The sequence below is a fragment of the Symphalangus syndactylus genome, chromosome 12, assembly GCF_028878055.3.
Source record: "Symphalangus syndactylus isolate Jambi chromosome 12, NHGRI_mSymSyn1-v2.1_pri, whole genome shotgun sequence".
NCBI classification, from domain to species: domain Eukaryota; kingdom Metazoa; phylum Chordata; class Mammalia; order Primates; family Hylobatidae; genus Symphalangus; species Symphalangus syndactylus.
In genome coordinates, this window is record NC_072441.2 from 146,135,110 (window position 1) to 146,161,595 (window position 26,486).

The 26,486-nt window shown below is 41.5% G+C and overlaps 1 protein-coding gene and 1 pseudogene across 2 annotated transcripts in view; both read left to right on the top strand.

The window, feature by feature from the left end:
- Window positions 1-19,097, top strand: part of SNRNP40 (small nuclear ribonucleoprotein U5 subunit 40) — a 37,622-nt gene extending 18,525 nt beyond the window's left edge. The window contains exons 6-11 of one of the 2 annotated variants that reach the window (XM_055255487.2): window positions 7,092-7,212; window positions 9,357-9,439; window positions 10,666-10,727; window positions 17,083-17,186; window positions 17,414-17,800; window positions 18,639-18,767. In XM_055255487.2, the coding sequence (XP_055111462.1) occupies window positions 7,092-7,212; window positions 9,357-9,439; window positions 10,666-10,727; window positions 17,083-17,186; window positions 17,414-17,784 (741 nt within the window). In that variant the 3' untranslated portion in view covers window positions 17,785-17,800; window positions 18,639-18,767. Of the gene's footprint in view, window positions 1-7,091; window positions 7,213-9,356; window positions 9,440-10,665; window positions 10,728-17,082; window positions 17,187-17,413; window positions 17,801-18,638 lie in introns of both variants that reach the window. The other variant, XM_055255488.2, reaches the window with a different exon arrangement.
- On the top strand, window positions 12,494-16,110 carry LOC129468798 (transcription initiation factor IIA subunit 2-like; annotated as a pseudogene).
- Window positions 19,098-26,486: the final 7,389 nt, after the last annotated feature.

Consider the following 26,486-nt stretch of genomic DNA (forward strand, 5'->3'; position numbering starts at 1 on the left):
AATGGAGTTGGGAGCTCACTGGCATCAGAATCACTAGAAGCCTTCTTGTACACATGAAAATAGGTTGTCATCAAGCTATGATAACTTTTATACTTTTCAAGACATGTAAATTTACATACAGTGAAATAAACATTTTTGGTGTACAGTTATAAGAATTTTAATGTTTGCATAGATTCACTGTCACCAACAGAGTACCAAATTTGATTGATGCCCTCATCTCCACTGTGGGGAGAGACTAACCTAACAATAATACTCTTGTGCTAGTAAAGTCTTCTTACTACCAATAGTATGGCTTACTTTGGGCTCTTTATCTGGACTGTTCTGGGCCTTCTAAAGACAATAGTGCTATATAGCACAAATTCTCACAGCTTAAATAAAAGAAGCTAGCCTCAAAAGGTTATATATATATATATATATATATATATATATATATATGTATGTATATGATTCCTTATATGATATTCTCAAGAAAAATTATAGGGCAAAGAAGAGATCAATAATCGGCAAGTGTTAGGGATGAAGAGGTTTGACACAAAGGAGAATAATTAGGAAATTTTTGGGGTGATGAAAACTGTTCAGTACTCTGTCAGTGATAGTAAACTAAAAAGTGTTTGCTGGGCATGCTGGCTCACGCCTGTAATCCCAACGCTTTGAGAGGCCAAGGCAGGCGGATCACTTAAGGTCAGGAGTTCTAGACCAGCCTGGCCAACATGGCAAAACCCCGTCTCTACTAAAAATACAAAAATTAACCAGGCATGGTGACATGCGCCTGTAATCCCAGCTACTCAAGAGGCTGAGGCACGAGACTGGCATGAACTAGGGTGGCGGGGGTCGTGGTGAGCCAAGATTGCACCACTGCACTCCAGCCTAGGCGACAGAGACCCTGTCTCAAAAAATAAAAATTAAAAAAAAGCTAAAAAGTGTTTAATCCGTCCACAAATATTCAAATTTTTCTGCCAATGCTTCATTTTTGGGGAATTTTTTAATTAGAAGTGCACCCAGCACTGAGAGAGTCCCCTTGTTTGTGTACTGTATATATTGTATTCTCTTTTCTAAACAAAAAATCAGTAGAGACTTTTCCTAATTTGTCTACTTATTTACCTTAAATGTTTTATGCAGATATAAAATTTGGATTCAAATATATGTTTAACAAATCAACTTTATTGGGAATAACATTATTAAAAATTAATTACAATTAAAATAGATTTAGTAATAAAAGTGATACTTTGTATATTAAAGTGCAGAAAATGTACAAGAATTATAAAAATAGATAAGTCACTGTAGTTTCATCATCCAAATTCAGTCTCTCTTACTATTTCACAGTGTACTTCCTTCAAGTCTTTTCTGTACCACAATGTTTTGTATGTAAACATCATAATATTCACTCTTTAGATAATGTTTTTTTTTTTTTTCAAGAGAGAGTCTCGCTCTGCCGAGGCTGGAGTGCAGTGGTGCAATCATGGCTTACTGCTGCCATGACCTTCTGGGCTCAAGCAATTCTCTCACCTCAGCCTCCCAAGTAGCTGGGACTATAGGTGCATGCCACTATGCCCAGCTAAATTTTTTTTTTTTGAGATGGAGTTTCACTCTTGTTGCCCAGGCTGGAGTGCAATGGCGCGATCTCAGCTCACTGCAACCTCCACCTCCCGGACTCAAGTGATTCTCCTGCCTCAGCCTCCCGAGTAGCTGGGATTACAGGCACCCGCCACCATGTCCCGCTAATATTTTGTATTTTTAGTAGAGACATGGTTTCACCATGTTGACCAGACTGTTGTAGAACTCCTGACCTCAGGTGATCCGCCCACCTCAGCCTCCCAAAGTGCTGGGATTACAGGCGTGAGCCACTGTGCCTGGCCAGTTTGGTTTGTTTTCTTTTTTGTTTTTTTAGAAATGGGTTCTCAACATATTGCCCAGGCTGGTCTCGAACTCCTAGCCTCAAGCAGTCCTCCCTCCTTGGCCTCCCAAAGTGCTGGGATTACAGGCGTGAGCCACTGTGCCCAGCCATGATCTCTTTTCACTTACTATCACATAGCTGGTCCTTTGTCAGGAATCCCCCACCCCCACCTTTGATGCATTGCTGTGACTTGCTTTCTTATCTTCAGATCACAACATAGATATCTCTTCTAGAAAGTATTTCCTAAACTAAGCTCACCTCTAGTTGCTCTCTATCAAATCATTCTCAATTTCTTAGAATTGTAGTTAGAATCATTTTCCTTTCCATTTTTTTGTTTTATTTTGAGGTCTCACTCATGTTGCCCGGGCTGCAATGTGATGGTGGAATCATAGCTCACTGTAACCTTGAATTCCTGTGCTTAAGCGAAGTTGGCATCATTTTGCAATTTGCCACTTAATTGCTAGCTTTGTGATCTTAAGAAAGTTGTTTTAACCTCATCGTCTCCATTTCTTATGTCTAAATGGGAATTGTCAGCTCACCTCATACAATTGTTACATTAATTAAATGAAGTAAGGATATAATATTCCTAGCACCGTGGCAGGGACATAGTGTGTTCAATATATGTCAGCTGCCATTATCATCATCTTTTTTTTATTAAATTACAGTATTAAATAATTTAGTGACAACCATGTCATTGGACATTTAGGCTGTTTCATGTGAATCATCACAGATTATGCCGCTATGGACATATTTGTGCATGAAACTTTTTCTATATTTGTTTTCTTAGAATAGATTTCCAGATGAAAATTAATGTGTTTAAACAAGTATAAGGATGTTTCATATTTGAGATACAGGCTGCCATATTGTTTTCTGGCAGCAGCAGTTAATACAATATTTGAAACCAGGTTGCTAGAATTATTTCTTTATTTTTGCTCTTGTATAACAGAGATGGACTGGAGAGAGTTGTGTGTGTGTTAGAATTTAGTTAGAAGGTAGTCTTTTCCCTGTTAAAAATACCCTGCTGATGGCCAGGCACGGTGACTCATGCCTGTAATCCTAGTACTTTGGGAGGCCAAGGCGCGCAGATCACTTGAGGCCAGGAGTTCCAGACCAGCCTGGCCAACGTGGCGGAACCCCGTCTCTACTAAAAATACAAAAATTAGCTGGGCGTGGTGGCACGCACCTGTAGTCCCAGCTACTTGGGAGCCTGAGGCACGAGAATCGCTTGAACCCGGGAGGTGGAGGTTGCAGCTAGCCAAGATCACGCCACTGCACTCCAGCCTGGATGACAGAGTGAGACTCTGTCCTGATAAAAAAACAAAAAAACAAAAAACATACCCTGTTGTTACATGCAGAGGGGAGAGTAATTGCTCTCTCGAACTCAGGAAGACTCTTAGTTGTCCTAAAAGACCTCATAAATTTCTTTAAACATGCAAAAGAGAGGCTCCTTTTCAATCAGAAAGACTCAGGAAATGTCAAACCTGAAAAGAACCTTAGACATCACCTCCATCCCTCACTTTATAGGTGACTGAAGTGAGGCCCTAAGAGGTTAAGTGATCTGGCCAAGATCAAATAGTCATCACTCAGTCAGTGGTAGAGACAGGACCAGAGCTCGCTCTCTAGAGGGCTAATAGTCTTACCACTCTGTCTTGTTACCTCTAGTCAATTAACAAGTACCTTTTAAGCACCTAGAGGCTTACCAGTCTTGAGCCCTTGTGTGACAAATCGCCATACTGCCTCACTACATTAGGAGATGCTCCTCAGAGAGCCTGTTTTTTGTTTGTTTCTCAGTCTATCTTAGGTAACACTGCCTGTTCTAACAAAGAGAAACAAATAAGGAGTGGGAACCCTTTTAAAATCTGAGGTGAACAAATTCTGTGTATATTTGTGAGCAGATAATGCTTTTCCCACCAATCTCTTGGAACTTCCTACCTGGTGACAGGATTGGGGAGTCAGAGGAAAATGAAGAAAGAAGAAAATGTGTCACTTGAGAGCCTGATGGTCTGGCTGGCAATCTGGCATTTCTTGTAATCCTGAGCTCTAGTTAGGATGGGAGTTCAGTTTGTATTTTTTTTTTTTTTTAATGTAATGGTTAAAAGGATAGATTAGGCCAGGTGTGGTGGCTCATGTTTGTAATCCCTGCACTTTAGGGGGTCTCATCCCTTCAGTTATTAAATATATGGGCCAGGCCAGGCACGGTGACTCACGCCTGTAATCCCAGCACTTCGGGAGGCTGAGGTGGGCGGATCACAAGGTCAAGAGATCGAGACCATCCTGACCATAGCCAACATGGTGAAACCCCATCTCTGCTGAAAATACAAAAATTAGCTGGGTGTGGTGGTGCGCGCCTGTAGTCCCAGCTACTCGGGAGGCTGAGGCAGGAGAATCACTTGAACCCGGGAGGCAGAGGTTGCAGTGAGCCGAGATTGCACCACTGCACTCCAGCCTGGCGACAGAGGGAGACTCGGTCTCAATCAGTTAATCAATGAGCCAGCAGGATCTTTCCAGAATATACAACTGAATGTCTCATTTTTCTATTTTGAACCCTTCTGTGACTCCCCAGTGAAGGAAATAAAGTGCAAGCCAGGCATTCAAAACCTTTCATGAGCTGGCCTCTGCCTGTCTACCTCATCATCTGCTGCCTCTGGGTGCCTAATCTCCTACAATCCAGCAGTGTTTTTCATGCCCCTCTACTTCCATAAATTATCTTGTCCTAGTAAATACCCTTCTACTTTGTCTAAGTTAAAAAAAAAAAAAAAAAAAACTTCCTTCTTCCAGACCCTGCTCAGGTGCTTCATTTTCTGTGAAAGCTTCCCTTTCTCACTCTCTTCTCTGTTCCACCAGAGCCAACCCCTCTGACCCCTTTGCAACTGTACCTTGCATAGGCCTGTCGTTACTTGTTTAAACGTCTTAAGTTTTCCTTGTTATACTGAACACTCCTTCAGAGCAGGGGCCATGTCTTTTTTTTAATTGCCAGCAGTACCTGCCACTAATCAGATGCCCAGATTTTCATTGAACAGCGATTAGGATACTTGCAAAATGTTTTGCTTAAATTCCTGCTGTAGTTTTTTTTTTTTTTTTTTTTTTTGAGACAGAGTGTTGTTCTTGTTGCCCAGCCTGGAGTGCAGTTGTGTGATCTTGGCTCACTGCAGCCTCTGCCTCCCGGGTTCAAGCGATTCTTCTGCCTCAGCCTCCTGAGTAGCTGGGATTACAGGTGTGCACCACCATGCCCGGCCAATTTTTTGTATTTTTAATAGAGACGGGGTTTCACCATGGCCAGGCTGATCTTGAACTCCTGACCTCAGGTGATCCAACCACCTTGGCCTCCCAAAGTGCTGGGATTACAGGAGTGAGCCACCCCTGCTGTAGATTTTTTTTTGTGGCAAATCCTGGATACTTTTTGGACCTGCACAAACAAGGTATACAGGCCTCAAGGAGGAAGTTTGGAAATAACACACAAGTTCTGTGAGGGGTTGGCAAAGTGTATTCTCTCCTAGTTGTTACAAAGCTAGATTTCAACAGTGCCTTCTCAGAAGAGAAGGAACAACAGCTTGAACAAAATGTCAGACATTTCAGGCTTTCCTGGTTACTGAAGCAGCAAACATCTTGATATAAAAAAAGATCATATAGAAAATGTGTTGGGCTCCACACATGAATGAGTTACTGATGGAGAAAGTGGAGTTGTCTGTCCTATGTATTGCTCTGCTGTGTAACACCTAACTCATTTCTAGATAAGGAAAAGTGTCTTGATTTAAGGAACAGCAAAAGTTTTATTCACTTAGAAAACTACATTGCAATATGAAATAAAATTGGGGGAAAATTTGTATTTTATGTAATACCAGTGACCTTAACAAAATTACTGTTCTTTTTGCAGTGTGACTTTCCAGACTATTTGTTAGCTTGAAAATACGTATTTTACATAGTTGTAGTCTGCGTAAAGATAAATACTGTTTTGTATTTTCCTTTTTTGCTTAATAGCTTATTATGTAAATATTTTTACATTTGGTCTTCTGAGTTATTTTTAGCAACTGCTTAACAATAGCTACACATTATTGAGGACCTGTCATGTGCCCGGCATATGCTAAGCATTCTTATAATCCTTACCAGCCGTAAGAAGTAGCTATTGTTATCCCTAATCCAAACAGGCCCAGAAAGAGTTAGTGACCCAATGACACATAACTCTAAGTGGCAAGGACCAGTTTATTCTTACCCTAAGTCACCACTTTCTACTCTGTCGTGCTATCTCCTGTATGAGAATTCAGTTTTGCAGTGTGCTTATGAACCATAATTTAATAAACCACTATTTTTCCTGCTTGACTTTTAGGTTATTTTCTGTATCTTACCTTTCCTATACAAGCAATAGTGAACCTGTAATTTATTTTTATTTTAATAAATGTGCTTTTCCATAGTGTATGTGCATGTACATATCCATACATGTACATATATAGTCACATATTGTTACATTAAATGAAAAATTTTAAGCATCTATATTTTTCATATTGTTACACAAATGTAATCATAATGCCTTTTTTAAATGACATGTTCGTTTTATGTATTTATAATTTTTAATGGCTAAGAATCATAGTTTAAGCATTTTAAGCACTCTAGTTTTTTCTATAATAGTTTTTATTTTCTATGATTTGAAAATAACCTTTCTGAATTCTATTTTTTTGTTTAAAACTTTATCTTAACATTTGATATGCATTCGTTTATATTTATCTAATCAAACGTGGTAACCTTAACTACCTTTTTAGAAAGACAGAGATTGGCCAGGCATAGTGGCTCATGCCTATAATCCAAACACTGAGAGGATGAGGTGGGAGGATCGCTTGAGCCCGGGAGTTCAAGACTAGCCTGGGCAACATGGTGAAACCTGTCTCTTCAAAAAAATTAGCTGGGTATATAGCATGCTCCTGTAATCCCAGCTACTGGGGAGGCTTAGATGCGAGAATCACCTGAGCCCGGGAAGTCAAGGCTACAGTGAGCCATGATAATGCCACTGCACTGGGCAACAGAGTGAGACCCTGTCTCAAAAAAAAAAAAAAAAAGGTGTTTTTCTCTTTGACAGAAATCCTGTGTTTTATAGTAGAGTAATATCAGTGTCCCTGGGCAATTGACTCTTGTCTCTTGTGTCATCGTTCTCTTTCTCTGCTTTTATTAAAATTTGATTTCTGGGTGTACCTTTTTGTTTTTGCAGGTCTGGGACCTGCGCCAGAACAAGCTAACCTACACCATGAGAGGCCATGCAGATTCAGTGACTGGCCTGAGTTTAAGTTCTGAAGGCTCTTATCTTTTGTCCAATGCAATGGACAATACAGGTAACTTTGGAAAGGAAATCTCTCCCCGGATCCAAGGAAAAAGTCAAAGATTGCTCACAGATTCCATCAGATGATTAGAAAGTGTTGTAATGGGGAAAGCTTTAGGTGAGATAGTCAAGAATCTAGGACTGTAGTCTCAGATCTCTGTCTTGTCCCTGAACAACTTTGCTCACAGCATTTCTCTCTAGGCATCAGTTTCTACATTGATAAGAGGACTGGACTTTACCTTTAAGACCCATCTCAGTTCTGGTATGCTGTGTATCCAACAGGATATTAGAAACTCTAGGTGATGAGTTTAATGAAAAAGATGTGAATCTAGAGGTCTTTTCAAGGCAGTTCTTGTGCGTTTTCAGAGAGCACCAAGCTTGGATGATCTCTTCTGCTCTTTCCTGCCAGTCTGTCTTCCCTCCCCACTCTGAAAGCATTGGTGTGAGAAGAGGTCTTCATTAAAACATTCTGGATTTACACAAACACACTCTTGCTCTTTCTCTTTACTTGTTTTTGAGCTGTAGGATGGGAGGATGGGTTACTACAGAAAAAAAGTAAGGTGACTTGCTGGATTATATGCTTAATGTTGAGGGAGTTTGGAAATGGCCCTGGTATACAAAATTATAGGCTTGTCAGGAACTAAAATGTATTCCCTGACATTTTGTAACAAAAACAATACCTGACATTCACTGGGTACTTAATAAATATTTGTTGAATGAATGGACATCTTTACCTTTTAACTATATTCTCAATGGCAAACTTTCATGCATACCTTTGCCTTTTTATGCCTATCTGACTCCAAGGATTGATAATACTTTTTTCATACTAAAATAAAATGACATCACTGAAATTCCACTATAGGTATAGCTTCAGTTACAGCGGCTATAGCTACTGCTTACAATAGATGTTTATACACATTTAATCTAGCATTAAAAAAACATTTTTTCCTCAAATTTTTTGATAAGACAGGATCTTGCTGTGTTGCCCAGGCTGGTCTCAAACTCCTGGGCCCATGCAAGCCTCCCAAGTACCATGCCTAGCTAATTCTAGCATTCTTTATAATGAGGAACAATGAGGTTTCCTAGATTGATATTAAAATAAGGAAAAAATGATAGAATAATTTCTTGTGGCTGAATAATACAATTATAAATTCTTTATTTTTGTTTGTTGCTTACAAATTTTAGAACCTTTGCATATATATCATCTCATTGGATCTTTAAAATAGTATTATTGGCTGGGCAGGGTAGATCACCTGAGGTCAGTAGTTCGAGACCAGCCTGGCCAATGTGGTGAAACCCCATCTCTACTAAAAATACAAAAATTAGCCAGGTGTGGTGGTGGACACCTGTAATCCCAGCTACTTGGGAGGTTAAGGCAGGAGAATCACTTGAATCCGGGAGGCGGAGGTTGCAGTGAGCCGAGATCGTGCCACTGCACTCCAGGCTGAGCAACAAGAGCGAAACTCCATCTCAATCAATCAGTCAATAATATTATTTAAAAAGAAGACAGATGATTTTCTCTTCATTTTACAGAACAGGAAAACCAAAACACAAACAATCTCACTGTTTACCTGACATCACCCAAATATGTAACAGAGATAGAATTAGAATCAGTGTTTACTTTTTCTGATTTTTGGTATGGTATGGTGCTCTTTTGATTTATTTGACCTTTTATATATTTTATATATATATCTGACCTTGTTCAGTTTTAGACTATCAGGTGCCCATATGAGGGAAATTAGGAAAGGGCAATGTAAGTTTGGCTTTTATAAGTTCATTGTCACAGTAGTTCCTGGTATTTAGTTTGTCACATTGAAGCTTTGCTGGATGTGACTAAGCTGGCAGAGAAATCTTGCAAAATATCTTTTTGAAATTAGTATCACACCCAACTGCATTCTGTTGCAAATTACCAACATTGCATGTGACATTTTTCCTTCCTGCCCCCTCAGCTAGCCCCAGTTACTGGGATTTAGATGTAGTTTCCTGCTTGAAAAAGAAAAGAGCCTTAACAGGTAGCAGTATGTCACGTTGGACTTCGCCCACCCAGGAAACAGCATCTGCCATTGATTGACATGATACTAATTTCAGCTGGGTGCCCAGGAGGCCTCTGGCCAATAGTTGTTTTGGTTAGTTTGTTTATTTGGATTTGTTTTGCAGTTCGTGTCTGGGATGTCCGGCCATTCGCCCCCAAAGAGAGGTGTGTAAAGATATTTCAAGGAAATGTGCACAACTTTGAAAAGGTGAGTTCTGCAGGCAGAGGAGTTTCCCTGTTCATTTACTTCAGAGAGACAGGCAAGGTGGTATTGAGGATAGAGAGCAGTAGCTCTGCCAAAAATGGACTTCATTCCAATAACACTGCTCTTAATCAAAACTTGTTGCCAAAAATAAAACTAATAGAAATAATAGTGACTGGAGAGAAGCCAGTCACATAGCCCAAAAGGAATGGAGCCAGCCCTCAAACTGAGAGCATCTGACTTGACACCACCCTCAACAGGAGACTCCTGGCCTTTTAATTACTTGGGAATTTTACCCTCCTAAATCAGTTTTCCATATGGAACCCAAGCTCCCATAGCTGTTACCTGGATGGTCTCCCTACCTGCCTCCCCATCCCATGACCACGTGTGTTAGAACCCTAAGAATACATCTCTCCCCTCAGTAACTACCACAGCCCAAGTTCTGAGAGAGAAAATTTTTTTCAAACCCTCAAATTTCAAGGTCAGCTCTATTGAAAGCTTTTCCCCTCAGAGAATTTAATAGAGATTAATTTTTTTTTTGAGAGCTCATTGAGATTCAGTTACACTGTATAAATCAAATTTTATTTTTTAGACCTGGCATGGTGGCTCACAGCTGTAATCCCAGCACTTTGGGAAGCCAAGGTGGGAGGCCAGGAGTTAGAGACCAGCCAGGGCAACATAGTAAGACACTGTCTCTACAAAAGATAAAAAATCTGGGTGTGGTGGCATGTGCCTACAGTCTCAGCTGCTTGGGAGGCTGAAGTGGGAGGATCACTTGGGCCCAGGAGGTCAAAACTACAGTGAGCTATGATTGTGCCACTATACTCCAGCTTGGACAACAGAGCGAGACCCTGTCTCAAAAAAAAAAAAAAACCCAAAATTTATTATTTGTTGGGTTTGCGTGTATTTTGCTTCAAGATAAATAGGAAAAAAAAAAAAATGAGTATCAAGATAAATGGAGCAAAGGGAGCCTCCATTTATAAGTAGAACAAAATTTTGTTGCCAGGTTCAATCTAATTAACTGTAAGTTAAGTGTTTTCTATAGTTTTTATATGGTGTAAAATATCAAAGTATGCTGTTTTGGGCCATAGAATATAAGATAATTACTGACCATCTTCCTGAGAAGAATAATTAAAACTCTAGTTAGGAAATTTAAAGCCTCTTAGTGATTCTGTAGCTTTGCAAAGAGGAGTTTGGTATATTACTATTCAGTGGATTCTTATTTATCATAGAACCTCCTGAGATGTTCTTGGTCACCTGATGGAAGCAAAATAGCAGCTGGCTCAGCCGACAGGTAAGGATTAGTGGGTGCAAAGTAAAGAATGATGTAGCCGGCCGGATGCGGTGGCTTGTGCCTGCAATCCTAGCACTTTGGGAGGCCGAGGCAGGCGGATCACCTGAGGTCAGTTCAAGACCAGCCTGACCAACATGGAGAAACCCCATCTCTACTAAAAATACAAAATTAGCCGGGCGTGGTGGCACATGCCTGTAATCCCAGCTACTCTGGAGGCTTAGGCAGGAGAATCACTTGAACCTGGGAGGTGGAGGTTGTGGTGAGCCGAGATCACGCCATTGCACTACTCCAGCCCGGGCAGCAAGAGCGAGACTCCATCTCCAAAAAAAAAAAAAAAAAAGAATGATAAGAATGATGTAGCTATGCAGGATGTCTTCTTGTGTTTTATACATAAAGTGTGGATATGGAGCTAGAGCAGACGTAGAGTTATGACTGTGCTTGAAGATGAAGCTGTGTGCAGTGTGAAGGGTTTCAAAACCATGTTTGACAGATCATTTCTACCCACTTTGGAGACATTTTAGACCTTGATGATCAACAATTTGTTTGATTCTGTTGGGTTCCCTTTGCCATCAGAATAAAATTCAGTCTCATAATCTGTCTCTAGTCTCCCTCACCACATTTCTTCTTCCATGCTTCAGTTCATTTGAATACATATTAAATACCCACCTCCCCCACCATCACCACAGTGCTGCTCACATGCAATTTTCATATTCTAACCTCCTTTTGCGTTCTCACCTCCAGGTTCTCTCTCACATTCCCTCTTCATTATCCAAACTCCTATGTCTCTCTAGTAACCACCTCTATGTTACATCCATAACCTGTCCCTGGTCCCCTCTCTCTATTACCTCTTGGACATAACTAATTGTTCTTTGTGCTGTTATCCCATTTCATACATCTAACCTTTGTTAGCATTTATTACATCTTACAATCAGATACACAAAGTGAGGTACCTCCACTAAGTTATTTTCTCCTAGAGATTAGGGAATGAATCTTAGTCATTTCTGTGAACCCATGGCACTGTTGTCAGTGCTTGAGCTTTTCTAACCAATTAGTTTATATTACATGAATGAATTGCTAGCTGAAGAATGGCAGTCCAATTTTACCCTGCATAGCAGCTCAGCTATTGGTAAAGCCTGCCTGTGTTGGAGATGATTCAGAGCTGCGTCTGGGTTAGTGGGAAGTGCAATGATTGCTAGGTGCAAGGTGTAGCAAAATGTGAACTAGGTATTTTCCACCCCATGCTGAATTAATCGGCTAAGGCTTTATGAAATATGAATCTAAACTGGCTCAGGCATTATGTGCTGAATGAGAAACAGAAGGGAGAGAATTCTTCTGTCAGATGCTGTTGTATTTGGCATGTCTGTGGTAACCTGTGCTTGGGGGAGAATCAGAAGTTGAATAGGGATGTCCAGGTGTCGAGTCTGATGGGCTGCAAATGAGGCCTGGTAAAGAGCAATAAGACCCTCTGACAGCAAATCCTGTGTTTAGCTCTCGTTGGGCAGTGTCTTAACCCTTTTTAGCTTAATCCTGTCCTCCCCTTTAGAGTTTCTCTTCCAATCCTACTGAAACAAGCACCATCCTATAAAAAGGAAGCCTTTCTTGGGCTAGCCAGGGCTTTCAGCATATTCCAGGGTTTTCACCTATTTGGGGCCCTAGAAGCTGCACTGTGGTCTGTCCCATACCTTTCTATTAATGAATAATTCTGAACATATTTAAATTCCAGAGTCTACTTTTCTTTTTTCCTGACAAGTTTAATGCCAAGAAAAATGGACAAGTATTCAGGTATTTTCTGGAGGAAAAAGAAAGTGTCCAAGTGAAAGTGTCACATTGATGATTTGAGTGCAAGTGGTTTAGAGAGCTGCCTAGAAGAGGGAAATCTAAAGAATTTTAAGTTGTCAAGTTACTAGAGAAGACTTTAAGAAACAGACTAAGGTGTCTCATATTCTGATATAGTAAGAACTATCCTAAGTATTTTTACATAATTTTCAGCAGAAAGAGTGTATCTTTCTTTTGTAATTAAATTTTTTTGTTTTTGAGACGTAGTCTTGCTCTGTCGCCCAGGCTGGAGTGCAGTGGTGCGATCTCTGCTCACTACAAGCTCCGCCTCCTGGGTTTACGCCATTCTGCTGCCTCAGACTCCCGAGTAGCTGGGACTACAGGTGCCCGCTACCATGCCTGGCTAGTTTTTTGTATTTTTAGTAGAGACGGAGTTTCACCATGTTAGCCAGAGTGATCTTAATCTCCTGACCTCATGATCCGCCCGCCTCAGTGCTTGGATTACAGGCGTGAACCGCCGCACCCAGCTGTAATTAAATTTTTAAGTTATATTTACATACTTTTTTTTTTTTCTGATGAGCAGTTTGTTTCTGGCATTGGCCCTTTCTGAATGGCAATGTCCTTTTTTTCCTCTTTCCCTCTCTACTGTTCCTTTAAACTTTACAAGTGGTCGATGGTGCACACCTTTAATCCCAACACTCTGAGAAGCAGAGGTGGAAGGCTGGCTTGAACTCACGAGTTCAAGACCAGCCTGGGCAAGATGGCAGGACCCTGTGTCTATAAAAAAAATCTTTAAAAAATTAGCCAGGCATAGTAGTGCGTACCTGTAGTCCCAGCCAATTGGTAGGCTGAGGCAGAAGGATCCCTTGAGCCCAGGAGTTTGAGGACATAGTGGGCTGCAATCATGCCACTGTTCTCCAGCCTGGGCAACAGAGCAAGACCCCATCTCTTTAAAAAAAAAAATTCACATGTGAAAGCATGTCTGAGGAAAGCCTACCCCTCTCTACCTGCTGGGGGTTGGCAAGATTTGACAGGCCACCTCACCAATTGGCCCCAAGTCAACAAGCAGCTCTGTTACGTAAGGCTCCTGGTTCCTGCCAAATGTTGCCATGCCAAAGTAAGGAGAGGGCAAGGAACCCCTCTAAATTTAGCATCTAATTGGCAGCCATCAAGAGTGAGACCTTGAAGTGTAAACCCTTGGAGATCTGGGATTCTGTCTTTTATGTGCCTGGGAAATGCATCCTCAGAAAACTACTTTTCAGCTTGGCCTGGATTTGGCAAATTTCTCCTTTCTACTAACTAATAACTTACAGATCACCTCCTTATATTCAAACTTGAAACTCTAAATAGTCCTATAGACTATGGGAAGACTGGCCAGTCTCTCGGCCAAGAGTGATTTATTCAGCCCATTGACTTCATGAGTTTCTGTTTTGATGATGAGTGTACTCATAATAATAATAGCTATAATTAATTTTGTGTGCCAGGCACTTCGCATATATTACCTCATTATTTTTCTCAACAAACTTATGAGATCAATATTTTCTCCATCATTGTAACTAAGAAACTTAGAGAAGTTAAATGATCTGCAATTATTTAACTTCTCTGAGCTAAGCTTACTTAGCTAGTAAATAGCTGCACTGAGACTTGAACCCCAGTCTTTCTGACTCCAGAGCTCATACTCTTTCACTATGCCATACTGCCCTTCATTGAATTAATGAGGACCAGCTTTTTGTGCATGACAGGAAAGAAGATAGTAGGAAGGGCGTGAGTATCAGAGCCAAGGAGTCTAGACAGATGGAGTTCCTGCTTCTCTTCCATCTTGTTCAGAACTTAGTTTCTATGGAGCCTAGCTGATGACAGCTAAATAGTATAATTAAGAAGCTCTTGTTTATTTGCGTTTTTGACCAAAAGTGTAAGTTGGATTAGAACTAGGCATTTTATAATCCAGTACTGGTGAATGTACCATTTTTATGATCAAGTACTGGTGAGTTGTTGATTGCACAAAACAAAATATGTAAATAATTTTAAATACCTGCTTCAAAACTACCAGCCCTTTATATTTACCAACAGATGAGTTTTACATCATCAGATTAAGATAATAGCTCTATACTTTACCCTTTAATGACTTAAGCAAGGTTGAGGGTCAAAGGAACTTTTTTTTTTTTTTTCAGCCAGTATATTTATGGAGGGCAAGTGAAAGTAAAATACAAGACTATATTAAGAGCTCCAGAGTCTTCGGTTCAGCTCTGTAGTTTCTGTGGCTGCTGAAGAGGTGGTCAGAAACATAGGAACCCCCTGCTGGGCTCCTGGTCACTTCTGTCTGCTCCATGGCAGGAAACCTTCAGCACAGGACATCAAGGCAAGCTTGAATAAGAAAAACAATTTCTTCTTCTTAAGCCATATCATATCAGTTATACAGAAGTACTACTTTGGGAAACGGTCTTCAGGAGAGCCTAGATGAGCTCATAAAATCTCAGCAGTTCACTCAACTTGCCCTTCAAGTTTTACTTCAGTTTGATAAGGCTATAAAGTCATCATTGGCTCAGAGGATTAGGAACAGAGTTGATTTCAGGGGCTCTCTAAATACATACAGATTCTGCCATATGCCATGCATGGTGGCTCATGCCCGTCATCCCAGCACTTTGGGAGGTGAAGGCAGGAGGATCACTTGAGGCGAGGGGTTCAAGACCAGCCTCAACAACATAGCAAGACACTGTCTCTACAAAAAAAAATAATAATAATTTAGAAAAACAAAAAGATTCTGTGATAACATGTAGACTTTTGTATTCAATGATACTGAATTCCAAAAGGTGATAGAACTTGTTAAAGTGGATAAAGTGAAAATTATGGCCTGTGATGATAAAAATACTGGCTCTAATACTACAGAATGAATAAGAAAAAAAATCACATTTTTATGACATCTTCTGTTATTATTCATCACTTTTGAAGAGAAATGTAGAAGTTTTTTTTTTATTTATTCTAGCATTTACTTTCTGTAAAGTACATTCTGTTATTTCAGTATTTCAGTAGTATTTCAGTAGTATTGAGAGTATTTCAGTAGAAAGAAGCTTAAAACTCTATAACCTCTTACATTACCTTTATTATACAGCATGAAAAAAACAATTTTTTTTTCTTGAGACAGGATCTCACTCTGGCTGGAGTGCAGTGGTGCCATCTCAGCTCACTGCAGCCTGTATGTACTGGACTCAATCAGTCCTCCCTCCTTGGCCTCCCAAGTAGCTGGGACCACAGGCATGCACCACCACACCTGGCTAATTTTTTTGTAGAGATTGGGTTTTACCATGTTGTCCAAGCTAGTCTCAAGCTCCTGAGCTCAAGCTGTCTACCAGCCTTGGCCCCCCAAAGTGCTAGGATTACAGATGTGAGCCACCATGCCCAGCCTCATAATTTTTTTTCAATGACAAATAAAAATGTTGTCTTCCTAAGAATATTCTCTAATAAGCTCTTTTTTTTTTTTAAGAGTTCTAATTTTAGTTATGCCGTTGATGAACTGTATTGCCTTGGAAACGTCACTGTGCCCCAGTTTTCTTATCTCTAAAATAAGGAGTTTAGAGAAGCTGATTTCTTTTTTCTCTTTTTTTTTTTTTTTTTTTTTTTTGGAGATGGAGTCTCACTCTGTCACCCAGGCTAGAGGGCAGTGCCACAGTCTCAGCTCACTGCAAGCTCCACCTCCCAGGTTCAGGCAATTCTCCTGCCTCAGCCTCCCGAGTAGTTGGGATTACAGGCACACGCTACCATGCCTGGCTAATTTTTTGTATTTTTAGTAGAGACTGGGTTTCACCTTGTTGGCCAGGCTGGTCTCAAACTCCAGACCTCAGACGATCCACCCACCTCGGCCTCCCAAAGTGTTGGGAGTACAGGCATGAACCACCACACCCAGCCTAGACAAGCGGATTTCTCTTGGTCCCTTCCCATTCTATAATTCAGTATTCCTTCTGCCTGTTAATTCAATGGAAAATTTGGCTCAAGGAGTATTAGGTTAGCAAATACTAGAATTCAGTATTCCTTCTGCCTGTTAATTCAATGGAAAATTTGGCTCAAGGAGTATTAGGTTAGCAAATACTATAAATATTTTATATACCAGACACTTCCTGTCCCTTCTCAGGGCTCTGTTTGAATACAGTACTAAAAAGTTCACCTGGATCTGCAGCCTAAGCTCCCACCCTGCCATGAGTTGGGTTACCTTTTAGACTTCCTGGATGAGTATGAAGTTAACTGTAGCCTAATTATACTAGACACTCTGAAAAAGGTTTTTGTGTGATGTCTGCAGGAAAAACTTTTTTTCTTCCCTGTGGTGTTTCCCATTTCAGAAGCTTGTATTCAAACATGTCAGTCATGCTTATATTTTTAGTTATTCTTATTTCTCCACCCTGTTGCTCAAGAGGTGAGTCCATGTCTTATTCAAACTCTGTATTCCTAATTTCTAAAAGCCAGAACACGGTTCAGTAAATGAAAGGTAAGTAAATAATTGTTGCTTCCATTTCCTTTAAAAAGCCATGCCTCTGCCCTACCCCCAGCTCTAGGAGGCCTTACCCTTGCTTTCCATGATACCTTACAGGTTTGTGTATGTGTGGGATACCACAAGCAGGAGAATATTGTATAAGCTGCCCGGCCATGCTGGCTCCATCAATGAAGTTGCTTTCCACCCTGACGAGCCCATCAGTAAGTCTGTCCAAACGAGGGGGAAAGGGAAACTGGAAATCTCCCCTTAGGGATCCTGGGAATACAGAGTCAAAAGTGGGTATCTGTTTTATGCGAATTTCCATGCAAACAGCCTTTGGGTGTTTTTGTTGTTGTTGTTGTTGTTGTTGGTTTTTTGTTGTTGTTGTTGGGTTTTGTTTTTGTTTTGTTTTGTTTTGTTTTTGAGAGTGTCTCGCTGTTTTGCCCAGGTTGGAGCAATGGTGCAATCTCGGCTCACTGCAACCTCTGCCTCCTGAGTTCAAGCAATTCTCCTGCCTCAGCCTCCCAAGTAGCTGGGATTACAGGCACCCACCACCATGCCCAGCTAATTTTTTTTTATTTATTTTATTATTTTTTTTTTTTTGTATTTTTAGTAGAGATAGGGTTTCACCACGTTGGTCAGGCTGGTCATGAACTCCTGACCTCCAGTAATCCACCCGTCTCAGCCTCCCAAAGTGCTGGGATTACAGGTGTGAGCCACTGTGCCCAGCTGCAAACAGTCTTTATGTGGGTATCAATGACAGTCTCACCATTGCTCATAAGTGGTGAGACTAAGAGCAGTGCTCCATTTTCTTCTTGATCTCAAAGGGAAGTTGGTAAGTCTAATTTTTTTTTAATTTACTTCCATCAAGTCTGTTTCAATGATGTATTTGATTAAAAGAATACTTTTTTTTTTTTTTTTTTTTTGAGACAGAGTCTCGCTCTTGTTGCCCAGGCTGGAGTGCAGTGGCACGATCTTGGCTCACTGCAACCTCCGCCTTCCCAGGTTCAAGTGATTCTCCTGCCTCAGCCTCCCAAGTAGCTGGGACTACAGGCACCCACCACCACACCTGCCTAATTTTTGTATTTTTAGTAGAGATGAGGTTTCACCATGTTGGCCAGGCTGGTCTCAAACTCCTGACCTCTGGTAATCCACCCACCTCAGCCTCCCAAAGTGCTGGGATTACAGGTGTGAGCCACGGCGCCTGGCCAAGAATGATACTTCTTAACATTTAGATACAAATTTCAGCTTAAAATTTTTTGACTGGCTAAACCAAATAATTTAGGCCTTGAATTAAAGGAGAAACTGTAACTTTCTCTAGGGCTAAGTATAACAAGCAGAAGCACATTTACAAAATGACTGGCACAGCCATAGATTCCTCTCTTCTAGAATGACTGGGAAAGTCTTTTTCTTGGGGTTTGACTGACAAGGGATGTCAGTATTTAGTGTCTGATAATGTATTTCCCATAGTACAGTCATCCTCATGATATTAGAGGACTTGGATTGAAAAGCCAGGCTACAATTTCCTGTGGATGGTGTTTAGGAGGGGAATTTAAGCTAAGTCCAATTGCTCTTTTATACCAAAATTGGCTCTTGACACAAGAGCCCTTGAGCACCAAGTCTCCTTGAGCCTTCATTATTTCTAGTTATCTTATCTGTTCTTTTTACCTCAGTTATCTCAGCATCAAGTGACAAGAGACTGTATATGGGAGAGATTCAGTGAAGATATGGACTGGAAGACTCCAAGGCCGCTTGTCTTTGAGACCTCAGGCTGCATAAGTGACACCAAATGTTGGATGTCCGGGCTAGCACTCTCCCTTCAGATGACCATGCTAGCAAGAAACAGGAGGCGGTGGCCATATTCCAAAAACCACTTCTGTCCCATTTCCCATTTCACCAGGATGACTAAGGCAAGCTCCCCGTGGCCTCTAAAAATCACCTGCCAGATTTCAGGGACTGTTTTTTTTTTTTCTTTTTTTTTTTCCTGTTTTCTAATGCAGGCCCAATGTGACAAATTTGTTGGTTGGGGTTTTTTTTTTTTTTTTTTTTGTAACTGGCTTGTATGATATTTTCTTTCTGTATTTCTCTAAATCATTTTGTATTAAAAGCCAAATAGATGCCTTTTTATAAGAGTCATGTGGATTGGATTTATTGCTGTCTTTATTTTGAGGCTTGATTGCTATAAATCAGAATAGAGCATGATGTGGCCACAGAATACAATTCATTTAAGCTTCCAAGAAGCTGCTCGCTTGTTTTGTTTTTCCCCCTTTTCTGTGTTTTTAGGTTTACTTACTTCCATGAAAATGACAGAGAATAATTATTTATCAGTAACAATACTTTTTTCCTACTAGAAGCATAGCAGCCAAGAGGTGATAAATAAGTTCTAAAAGAACCTGGTTTTGCCAGACGCGGTGGCTCATGCCTGTAATCCCAGCACTTTGGGAAGCCAAGGTGGGCAGATCACCTGAGGTCGGGAGTTCAAGACCAGCCTGGCCAACATGATGAAACCCCGTCTCTACTAAAAGTACAAAAATTAGCTGGGCGTGGTGAGGCACATCTGTAATCCCAGCTACTCGGGAGGCTGAGGCAAGAGAATCGCTTGAACCTGGAAGGCGGAGGTTGCAGTGAGCCGAGATTGCGCTACTGTACTCCAGCCTGGGTGACAGAGCAAGACTCTGTCTCAACAACAACAACAAAAAAGAACCTGGTTCTGTGTACTTTCACCTGATCTTTAATGAACAAAGCCTGTGTTTACTCTGCCTCCTGCCAAAAGAACTTTTCTGAGCAGCATTCTCTATACTCAGGCTCTTGAAAGTGGGAAGGTTTGGGGCAGTCTCAGCTGGTAGAAATGACATTGCCCAGAATGCTGCATCAAACTCAACTCAAATGGAATGTGAGAATGTTTGGGTGCAACTTAACTGTGACATTATCTGAGACACCTTTATGATTCTGTTTACTTGTCTGGCTTCGCATAATCAGACAGGGATATTAAGAAATGCTGTTATTTTCCTTCTACCACTAAGACAGGTTACTGTCTCCCTGGATCACTGGGTGACTACACCCAGCACACAGATAGACACTAGTGAATCTCATCTGGCACCGGGGAGTAGAGTGTGTTTTTTCTGAATCTCTTATGTCAGAACAAAGAGATCTTCACAGTTCTAACCTGTTCTGAGCATGTTTGGTTGTATACTTTTGGCTCACAAACCTGAATCATCTATTTATCTTAAGTTAGAGAGAGGATATCTACCCTGCGTTTGGGGCATCATCATTCAACAAACACATCAACCCCTATTATGTGGCAGGCATGACCATTGTTGCTGAAGACAGAGATAAATAAGGTACTGTCCTTGCCATCTTGAGAAGTGCACACACCAGTAGAAAAAACCATCTCAAATTCATTACTTTTTTAAGTGAGCACATGTCAAAGATTTATACAACTCATCAATGAAGGAACCAGCAGGATGGTAAAGCTTTCAAACCAATTACTTTTAATACAGTGAATAACGTGTGAATAAAGTGCACTGGAAACATAGGAGTAAACAATTTATTTTGCCTTGGAGCATTTAGGAAGTTTCACAGATTATGTGATTATGCTTAGATTGGGACTTGGAGGATGAGTAGGGCTTGCCAGGTGGACAAAGAACATGTGCATTTCAGGAAACAGCAGGCACAAGCTTGAAAGTGTGGCACATTTTATAAACCAAAAGAACTTGAGGATGATTAGAGTTGGGGAGCAGCAAACAGTAAAGTTACAGAATTAAAAGCCAAATCCAAGAAAGCTTGTACTTCATGTACATGATCCATAGGTTGAGGTTTCCCAAAGTGCATTGCACAGAACACTTTTTCAGATTGTTTGTTAGATATTTTGGGGCATAAAGATCCCATGCTCAAGACCAGGTTAAATAAAGTGAAGCCAGTTTATTTACTGCAGGACTGTTTAGAGCCTTTAATATACATAGTATGGTAGAATCTCCAAAGGGAATAGTGACTTTCAGATTTCTGGTCTGAGCAATATATATATATATATATATATATATATGGTTATGCCTTTAACCAGGAGAAATTTGGACAAAGATAGTATGCAAGCTGCTTTTCACACCTCCAGCAGTATCACTGAACACTCCCTAATAATCCTTTTTAAGCACCAGGTCCACATACAGGTAGAACATCTGTCTTGGTCCATTTTGCATTGCTACAAAGAAACACCTGAGGCTGAGTAACTTATAAAGAGAAGTTTATTGAGCTCACAGTTCTGCAGGCTGTACAAAAAGGGTGGCACTAGCATCTGTTGCTGGTGAGGACCTCAGGAAGTTTCCAGTCATAGTGGAAGGCAGAGGAGGAGCAGGTGTATCACATGGCAAGAGAAGGAGCAAGAGAGGAGGAGATGTGCCATGCACTTATAAATAACCCGTGAAAACTACCACAAGGAGAGCACCAAGCCTTTCATGAGGAATATACCCCCTTGACCCAAATACCTCCACCTAGGCCCTGCCTCCAACATTGGGCATCAAATTTCAGCATGAGATTTGGAGGGAACAACTATCCAAACTATATCAGAATCCCTAATCCAAAATCCTAAATGCTCCAGAATTTAAACTTTGAGGGCCCATATGATGCCACAAGTGGAAGATCCCACGCTTAATCTCATGTGACAGGTCGCAGTCAAAACTTTGTTTCAGCTGGACCTGGCTCACACCTGTAATCCCAACACTTTGGAAGGTTGAGGTGGGAGGTTCACTTGAGCCCAGGAGTTCGAGACCAGCCTGGGCAATATAGCAACACCTCATCTCTACAAATAATTTAAAAGTTAGCCAGGTGTGGTGGCACACACCTATGGTCCCAGCTACTTGGAAGATTGAGGTGAGAATCGCTTGACCCCAGGGGGTCAAGGCTGCAGTGAGCTATGACCATGCCACTGCACTCCAGCGTGGGTGACAGAGTGAGACCCCATCTCCAAAAAATAATAGTAATAACTTGGTTCCATGCACAAACTATTTAAAATATTTTACAAAATTATCAGGCTATGTGTATATGAAACAAATGAATTTTGTGTTTAGACTTGGGTCCCAAGATATCTCATTATATATATGCAAGTATTCAGAAATTGGGTGCAGTGGGTCATGCCTGTAATCCCAGCACTTTGGGACGCCAAGGCGAGAAGATTGCTTGAGCCCAGGATTGAGATCAGCCTGGACAACATGGCAAAACCCTGTCTTTACAAAAAGTACAAAAATTATCCAGGCGTGGTGGCATGCACCTATAGTCTTAGCTACCTGGGAGGCTGAGGTGGGAAGATCGCTTGAGCACAGTGGGTGGAGGCTGCAGTGACCCAAGATCCTGCCATTGCACTCCAGCCTGGGTGAGAGTGAGATCCTGTCTCAAAAAAAATAATAAAATCCAAAATCTATAACACTTCTGGTCTCAAATATTTTGGATAAGGGATATTCAACCTATACTTGAAAACTGGTCCAGTCCCTTCCACCCACCCTCATCTTTTCTTGGGTTGGAATAAAACAGGGCTTCAACCTTGACACTGCCCTTTTAAAAGCCTACCAATCCCTTGAGAAGTTGGCAGTGATTGGAAAGAGCCAAGACCCTGGAGACTGCGAGGGCTTTCCTTCTTCAGTCCCCTCCCAGGTGCCTTCTTCAAGAGGCTGGGTAGAAGCCATTAGCAGGAAATAGCAGCACCACTTAGAATTTGAAGAAAATAGAAGCCCCAGCCTGGGGAATAAAGATTTGAGTATAAAAGATCCCCAGAGGGTGCAGATTGTATTCTCACTTTGGGAGAGAGAGATTGCTCCCGAATGAGTAATGGCATCTCTGGTTTTCAGTTAATTTCCCTTTATGACTTCCACAATCTCTAGCACTTAATACTGTTGGCACTTAAAGAGCCAAATTTCTTTTTTGCTGCGTGGCTGAGTTTTGTGGGTTGAATTTTCAGGGAGGTAGATTTTCAGGTTATTTTTCCATTTGTTGTTTTTTTGGCCTCCCGGATATAATTACTTCTTCTGCTAGTCAGTAGCCCTAATCCCATTCAGTCCCAACCCCCTAAACAGTTTATTTACAGGCCAGCCCATCAAAACAAAAATTGGTACTGTCTTCCCTCACCTACTTCCCCTGGTTGTTCAGGGATGCTCGATCCCTTTTCAGGTTAGAGAAGCGAATCCCTGGAGACCTTCCTGGGCCTAGTGAAGTTACACAAGGATGAGGCCCATAGGGAAGCAGATCCAAGCCTCCAGACGTTGTCTTCTATTTCAAGTAAATAGATAATAGGCAGAGTTGCTGGTTTCAAAGACAAGAACAATCTTTTTCAGGGATTGGATCTAGTTAGTAGCTAGAAAGAACAGGTAAAGGCTTATCAGAGTTGCTTCTTCACAACAAAACTAGAGTATTTGCTTCTAACTAATAGACTAGAGTCTGCCGCTTATTAACATCTCAAAGTAGAAGAATGAGAAACTGAGGTAAAAGAGAGCTCTGAGCAATTTGGAGCCCGAGGCAGTTGAGCCTTAAAGAAAGGTTGTCAGCCCATTTGGGCTAGGACAGGATTGCTTTTTCCAAGAGTCTTTGGGGCTTGACAGCTGATGTCTTAGGAAAGAGGGAGGGGCCTGACTTAAAATGGACAGCCCTGTTCCTGTGGAACCAAATGATGCCAGGTCTGAGCTCTTAGCCTGTCCTTTGATCAATTGTCTCTGAACACCAGACACATAATGATGCTTCTCTGAAAGAAGCCTGCATGATGGCCATCCTCTGCATCAAGCCCTGGGATGTTCCAAACTCTTTCTTCTAGGCTTCAACTCCTTTTCTTCAACTGACACTGCAACCCATTTAGACTCTTGCATTCTTTTTTTAACTTAGATCTTCTAGAGCAGTGCTTCTCAACCTTAGGCAATTTTGCCTCCCAGGGAACAATTTGACAATGTCTGGAGCTATCTAGAGGGGTGCTACAGACATACAATGGGTAGAGGCCAGAGATGCTCAAAGAATTAACTGCTTTAGAATGTCATGAGTGATGCTTTTGAGCAGTCTTGCTCTAGAGCAGTGATTCTCAAAGTGGGGTTCCTGGACCAACAGCATCCACAACTTGAGAACTTCCTGGAAGTACAGTTTCTAGTGCCCCACCAAGGCCTGCCAATTAAATCAAAATCTCTGGCCGGGCATGGTGGCTCACGCCTGTAATCCTAGCACTTTGGGAGGCCGACGCAGGCAGATCACAAGGTCAGGAGATCGAGACCATCCTGGCTAACACAGTGAAACCCTGTCCCTACTAAAAATACAAAAAAATTAGCCGGGTGTGGTGGCCGACGCCTGTAGTCCCAGCTACTCGGGAGGCTGAGGCAGGAGAATGGCGTGAACCTGGGAGGCAGAGCTTACAGTGAGCCAAGATCACGCCACTGCACTCCAGCCTGGGCAAAAGAGCGAGACTCCGTCTCAAAAAAATAAATAATAAAATAAATAAAAATCAATTAAATAAATAAAATAAATCAGAATCTCTGAGGTGGACGTCAGATTTTAAAGCTTCCTTAGGTGATTCCAGTGTGCAGTCAAGGCTGAGAACACTGATGCTGGCTATGGCTAGAACTATAGCCAAGTTAACTTCTCCTTCAAGAAATTTCGGGGGAGTAAAGTGTTCGGTAGTCTGTGTTTTAAGCCATCTGAGTGATTCTGGTGCAAGTTTGAGAACTACTGTTCTACAGGCTTGGAAAGTTTTAATCTTTCCTGGGAGAGTGCCAGAGCCTTGTCCTGTTTACTTATTAATAGTTGTCCTTGGCCGGGCACGGTTGCTCATGCCTGTAATCCCAGCACTTTGGGAGGCTGAGGCGGGCAGATCACCTGAGGTCGGGAGTTTGAGACCACCCTGATCAACATGGAGAAGCCCCATCTCTACTAAAAATACAAAATTAGCCAGGCATGGTGGCAAATGCCTGTAATCCCAGCTACTCGAGAGGCTGAGGCAAGAGAATTGCTTGAACCGGGAGGCAAAGGTTGTGGTGAGCCAAGATTGCACCATTGCCCTCCAGCCTGGGCAACAAGAGCAAAACTCTGTCTCAAAAAAAAAAAAAACAAAGTTGTCCTTGGCCAGGCCCAGTGGCTCACACCTGTAATCTTAGCACTTTGCAAGGCCAAAGTGGAAGGATCGCTTGAGCCCAGGAGTTCAAGACCAGCCTGGGCAACAAAGCGAGACCCCGTATCTCTACAAAAAAATTTAAAAAAAATTAGCTGAACGTGGTGGCATGCACCTGTAGTCCCAGCTGCTTGGGAGCTGAGGTGGGAGAATCATGCGAGCCCAAGACGTTGAGGTTTTAGTGACCCATGTTTGCGCTACTGCACTCCAGCCTGGATGACAGAATGAGACCCTGTCTCAAATTTATTTTTAATTTTTAAAATTCTTTTAAAAAGAAATTTTACCTTCGATCTGTGATCCTCCAACTTTTTACTTTAAAAATTTTCAAATACAGGCCCGGCACAGTGGCTCACGACCCAGCACTTTGGGAGGCCGAGGCGGGTGGATCACAAGGTCAGGAGATCGAGACCACGGTGAAACCCTGTCTCTACTAAAAATACAAGAAATTAGCTGGGCGTGATGACGGGCACTTGTAGTCCCAGCTACTCGGGAGGCTGAGGCAGGAGAATGGCGTGAACCCAGCAGGCAGAGCTTGCAGTGAGCTGAGATCGCACCACTGTATTCCAGCCTGGGTGACAGAGCGAGACTCCGTCTCAAAAAAAAAAAAAAATTCAAATATAAAAATTGAAAGATTAATGTACTGAACATCTGTATGCCACCTAGATTCAATAATTCAAAATCTTTGTGCTGTCACACACATGTATGTACACACATACATATTTGACTTTCACTGGCCGCTGAAAGTAAGATGATGCAGACATCCTCCATAATAATTTTCTTTTCTTTCTTTTTTTTTTTTTTTTTTTTTTGAGACAGTCTTTCTCTGTCGCCAGGCTGGAGTGCAGTGGTGCAGTCTTGGCTCATTGCAACCTCCGCCTCCCAGGTTCAAGCGGTTCCCCTGCCTCAGCCTCCCGAGTAGATGGGACTACAGGCACGTGCCACCATGCCCAGCTAATTTTTTGTATTTTAGTAGAGACGGGGTTTCACCACGTTGGCCAGGATGGTCTTGATCTCCTGATACTGTGCTCTGCCCACCTCAACCTGCCAAAGTGCTAGGATTACAGGTGTAAGCCACTGTGCCCAACCCTAATTTTCCTTTTTTTTAAGATGGGGTCTTGCTTTGTTGCCCAGACTGGACTTGAATTCTTGGGATCAAGCAAGTCTCCCATCTCAACCTCGTTAGTACCTGAGGCTACAGGTGAACACCACCACACTGAGTAAACATCATAATTATTTACTCCCAAATATTCTTAAATTAATATATATATTATATTATATATATATTCCAGTAAGCATCTCCTAGGAATGTTCTCCATTACCATACCTCAGAAGATTAAAAACAATTTCCTAATGCCATCTAATGATCATACCGGCACCAAAAATATAGCTATTTTTC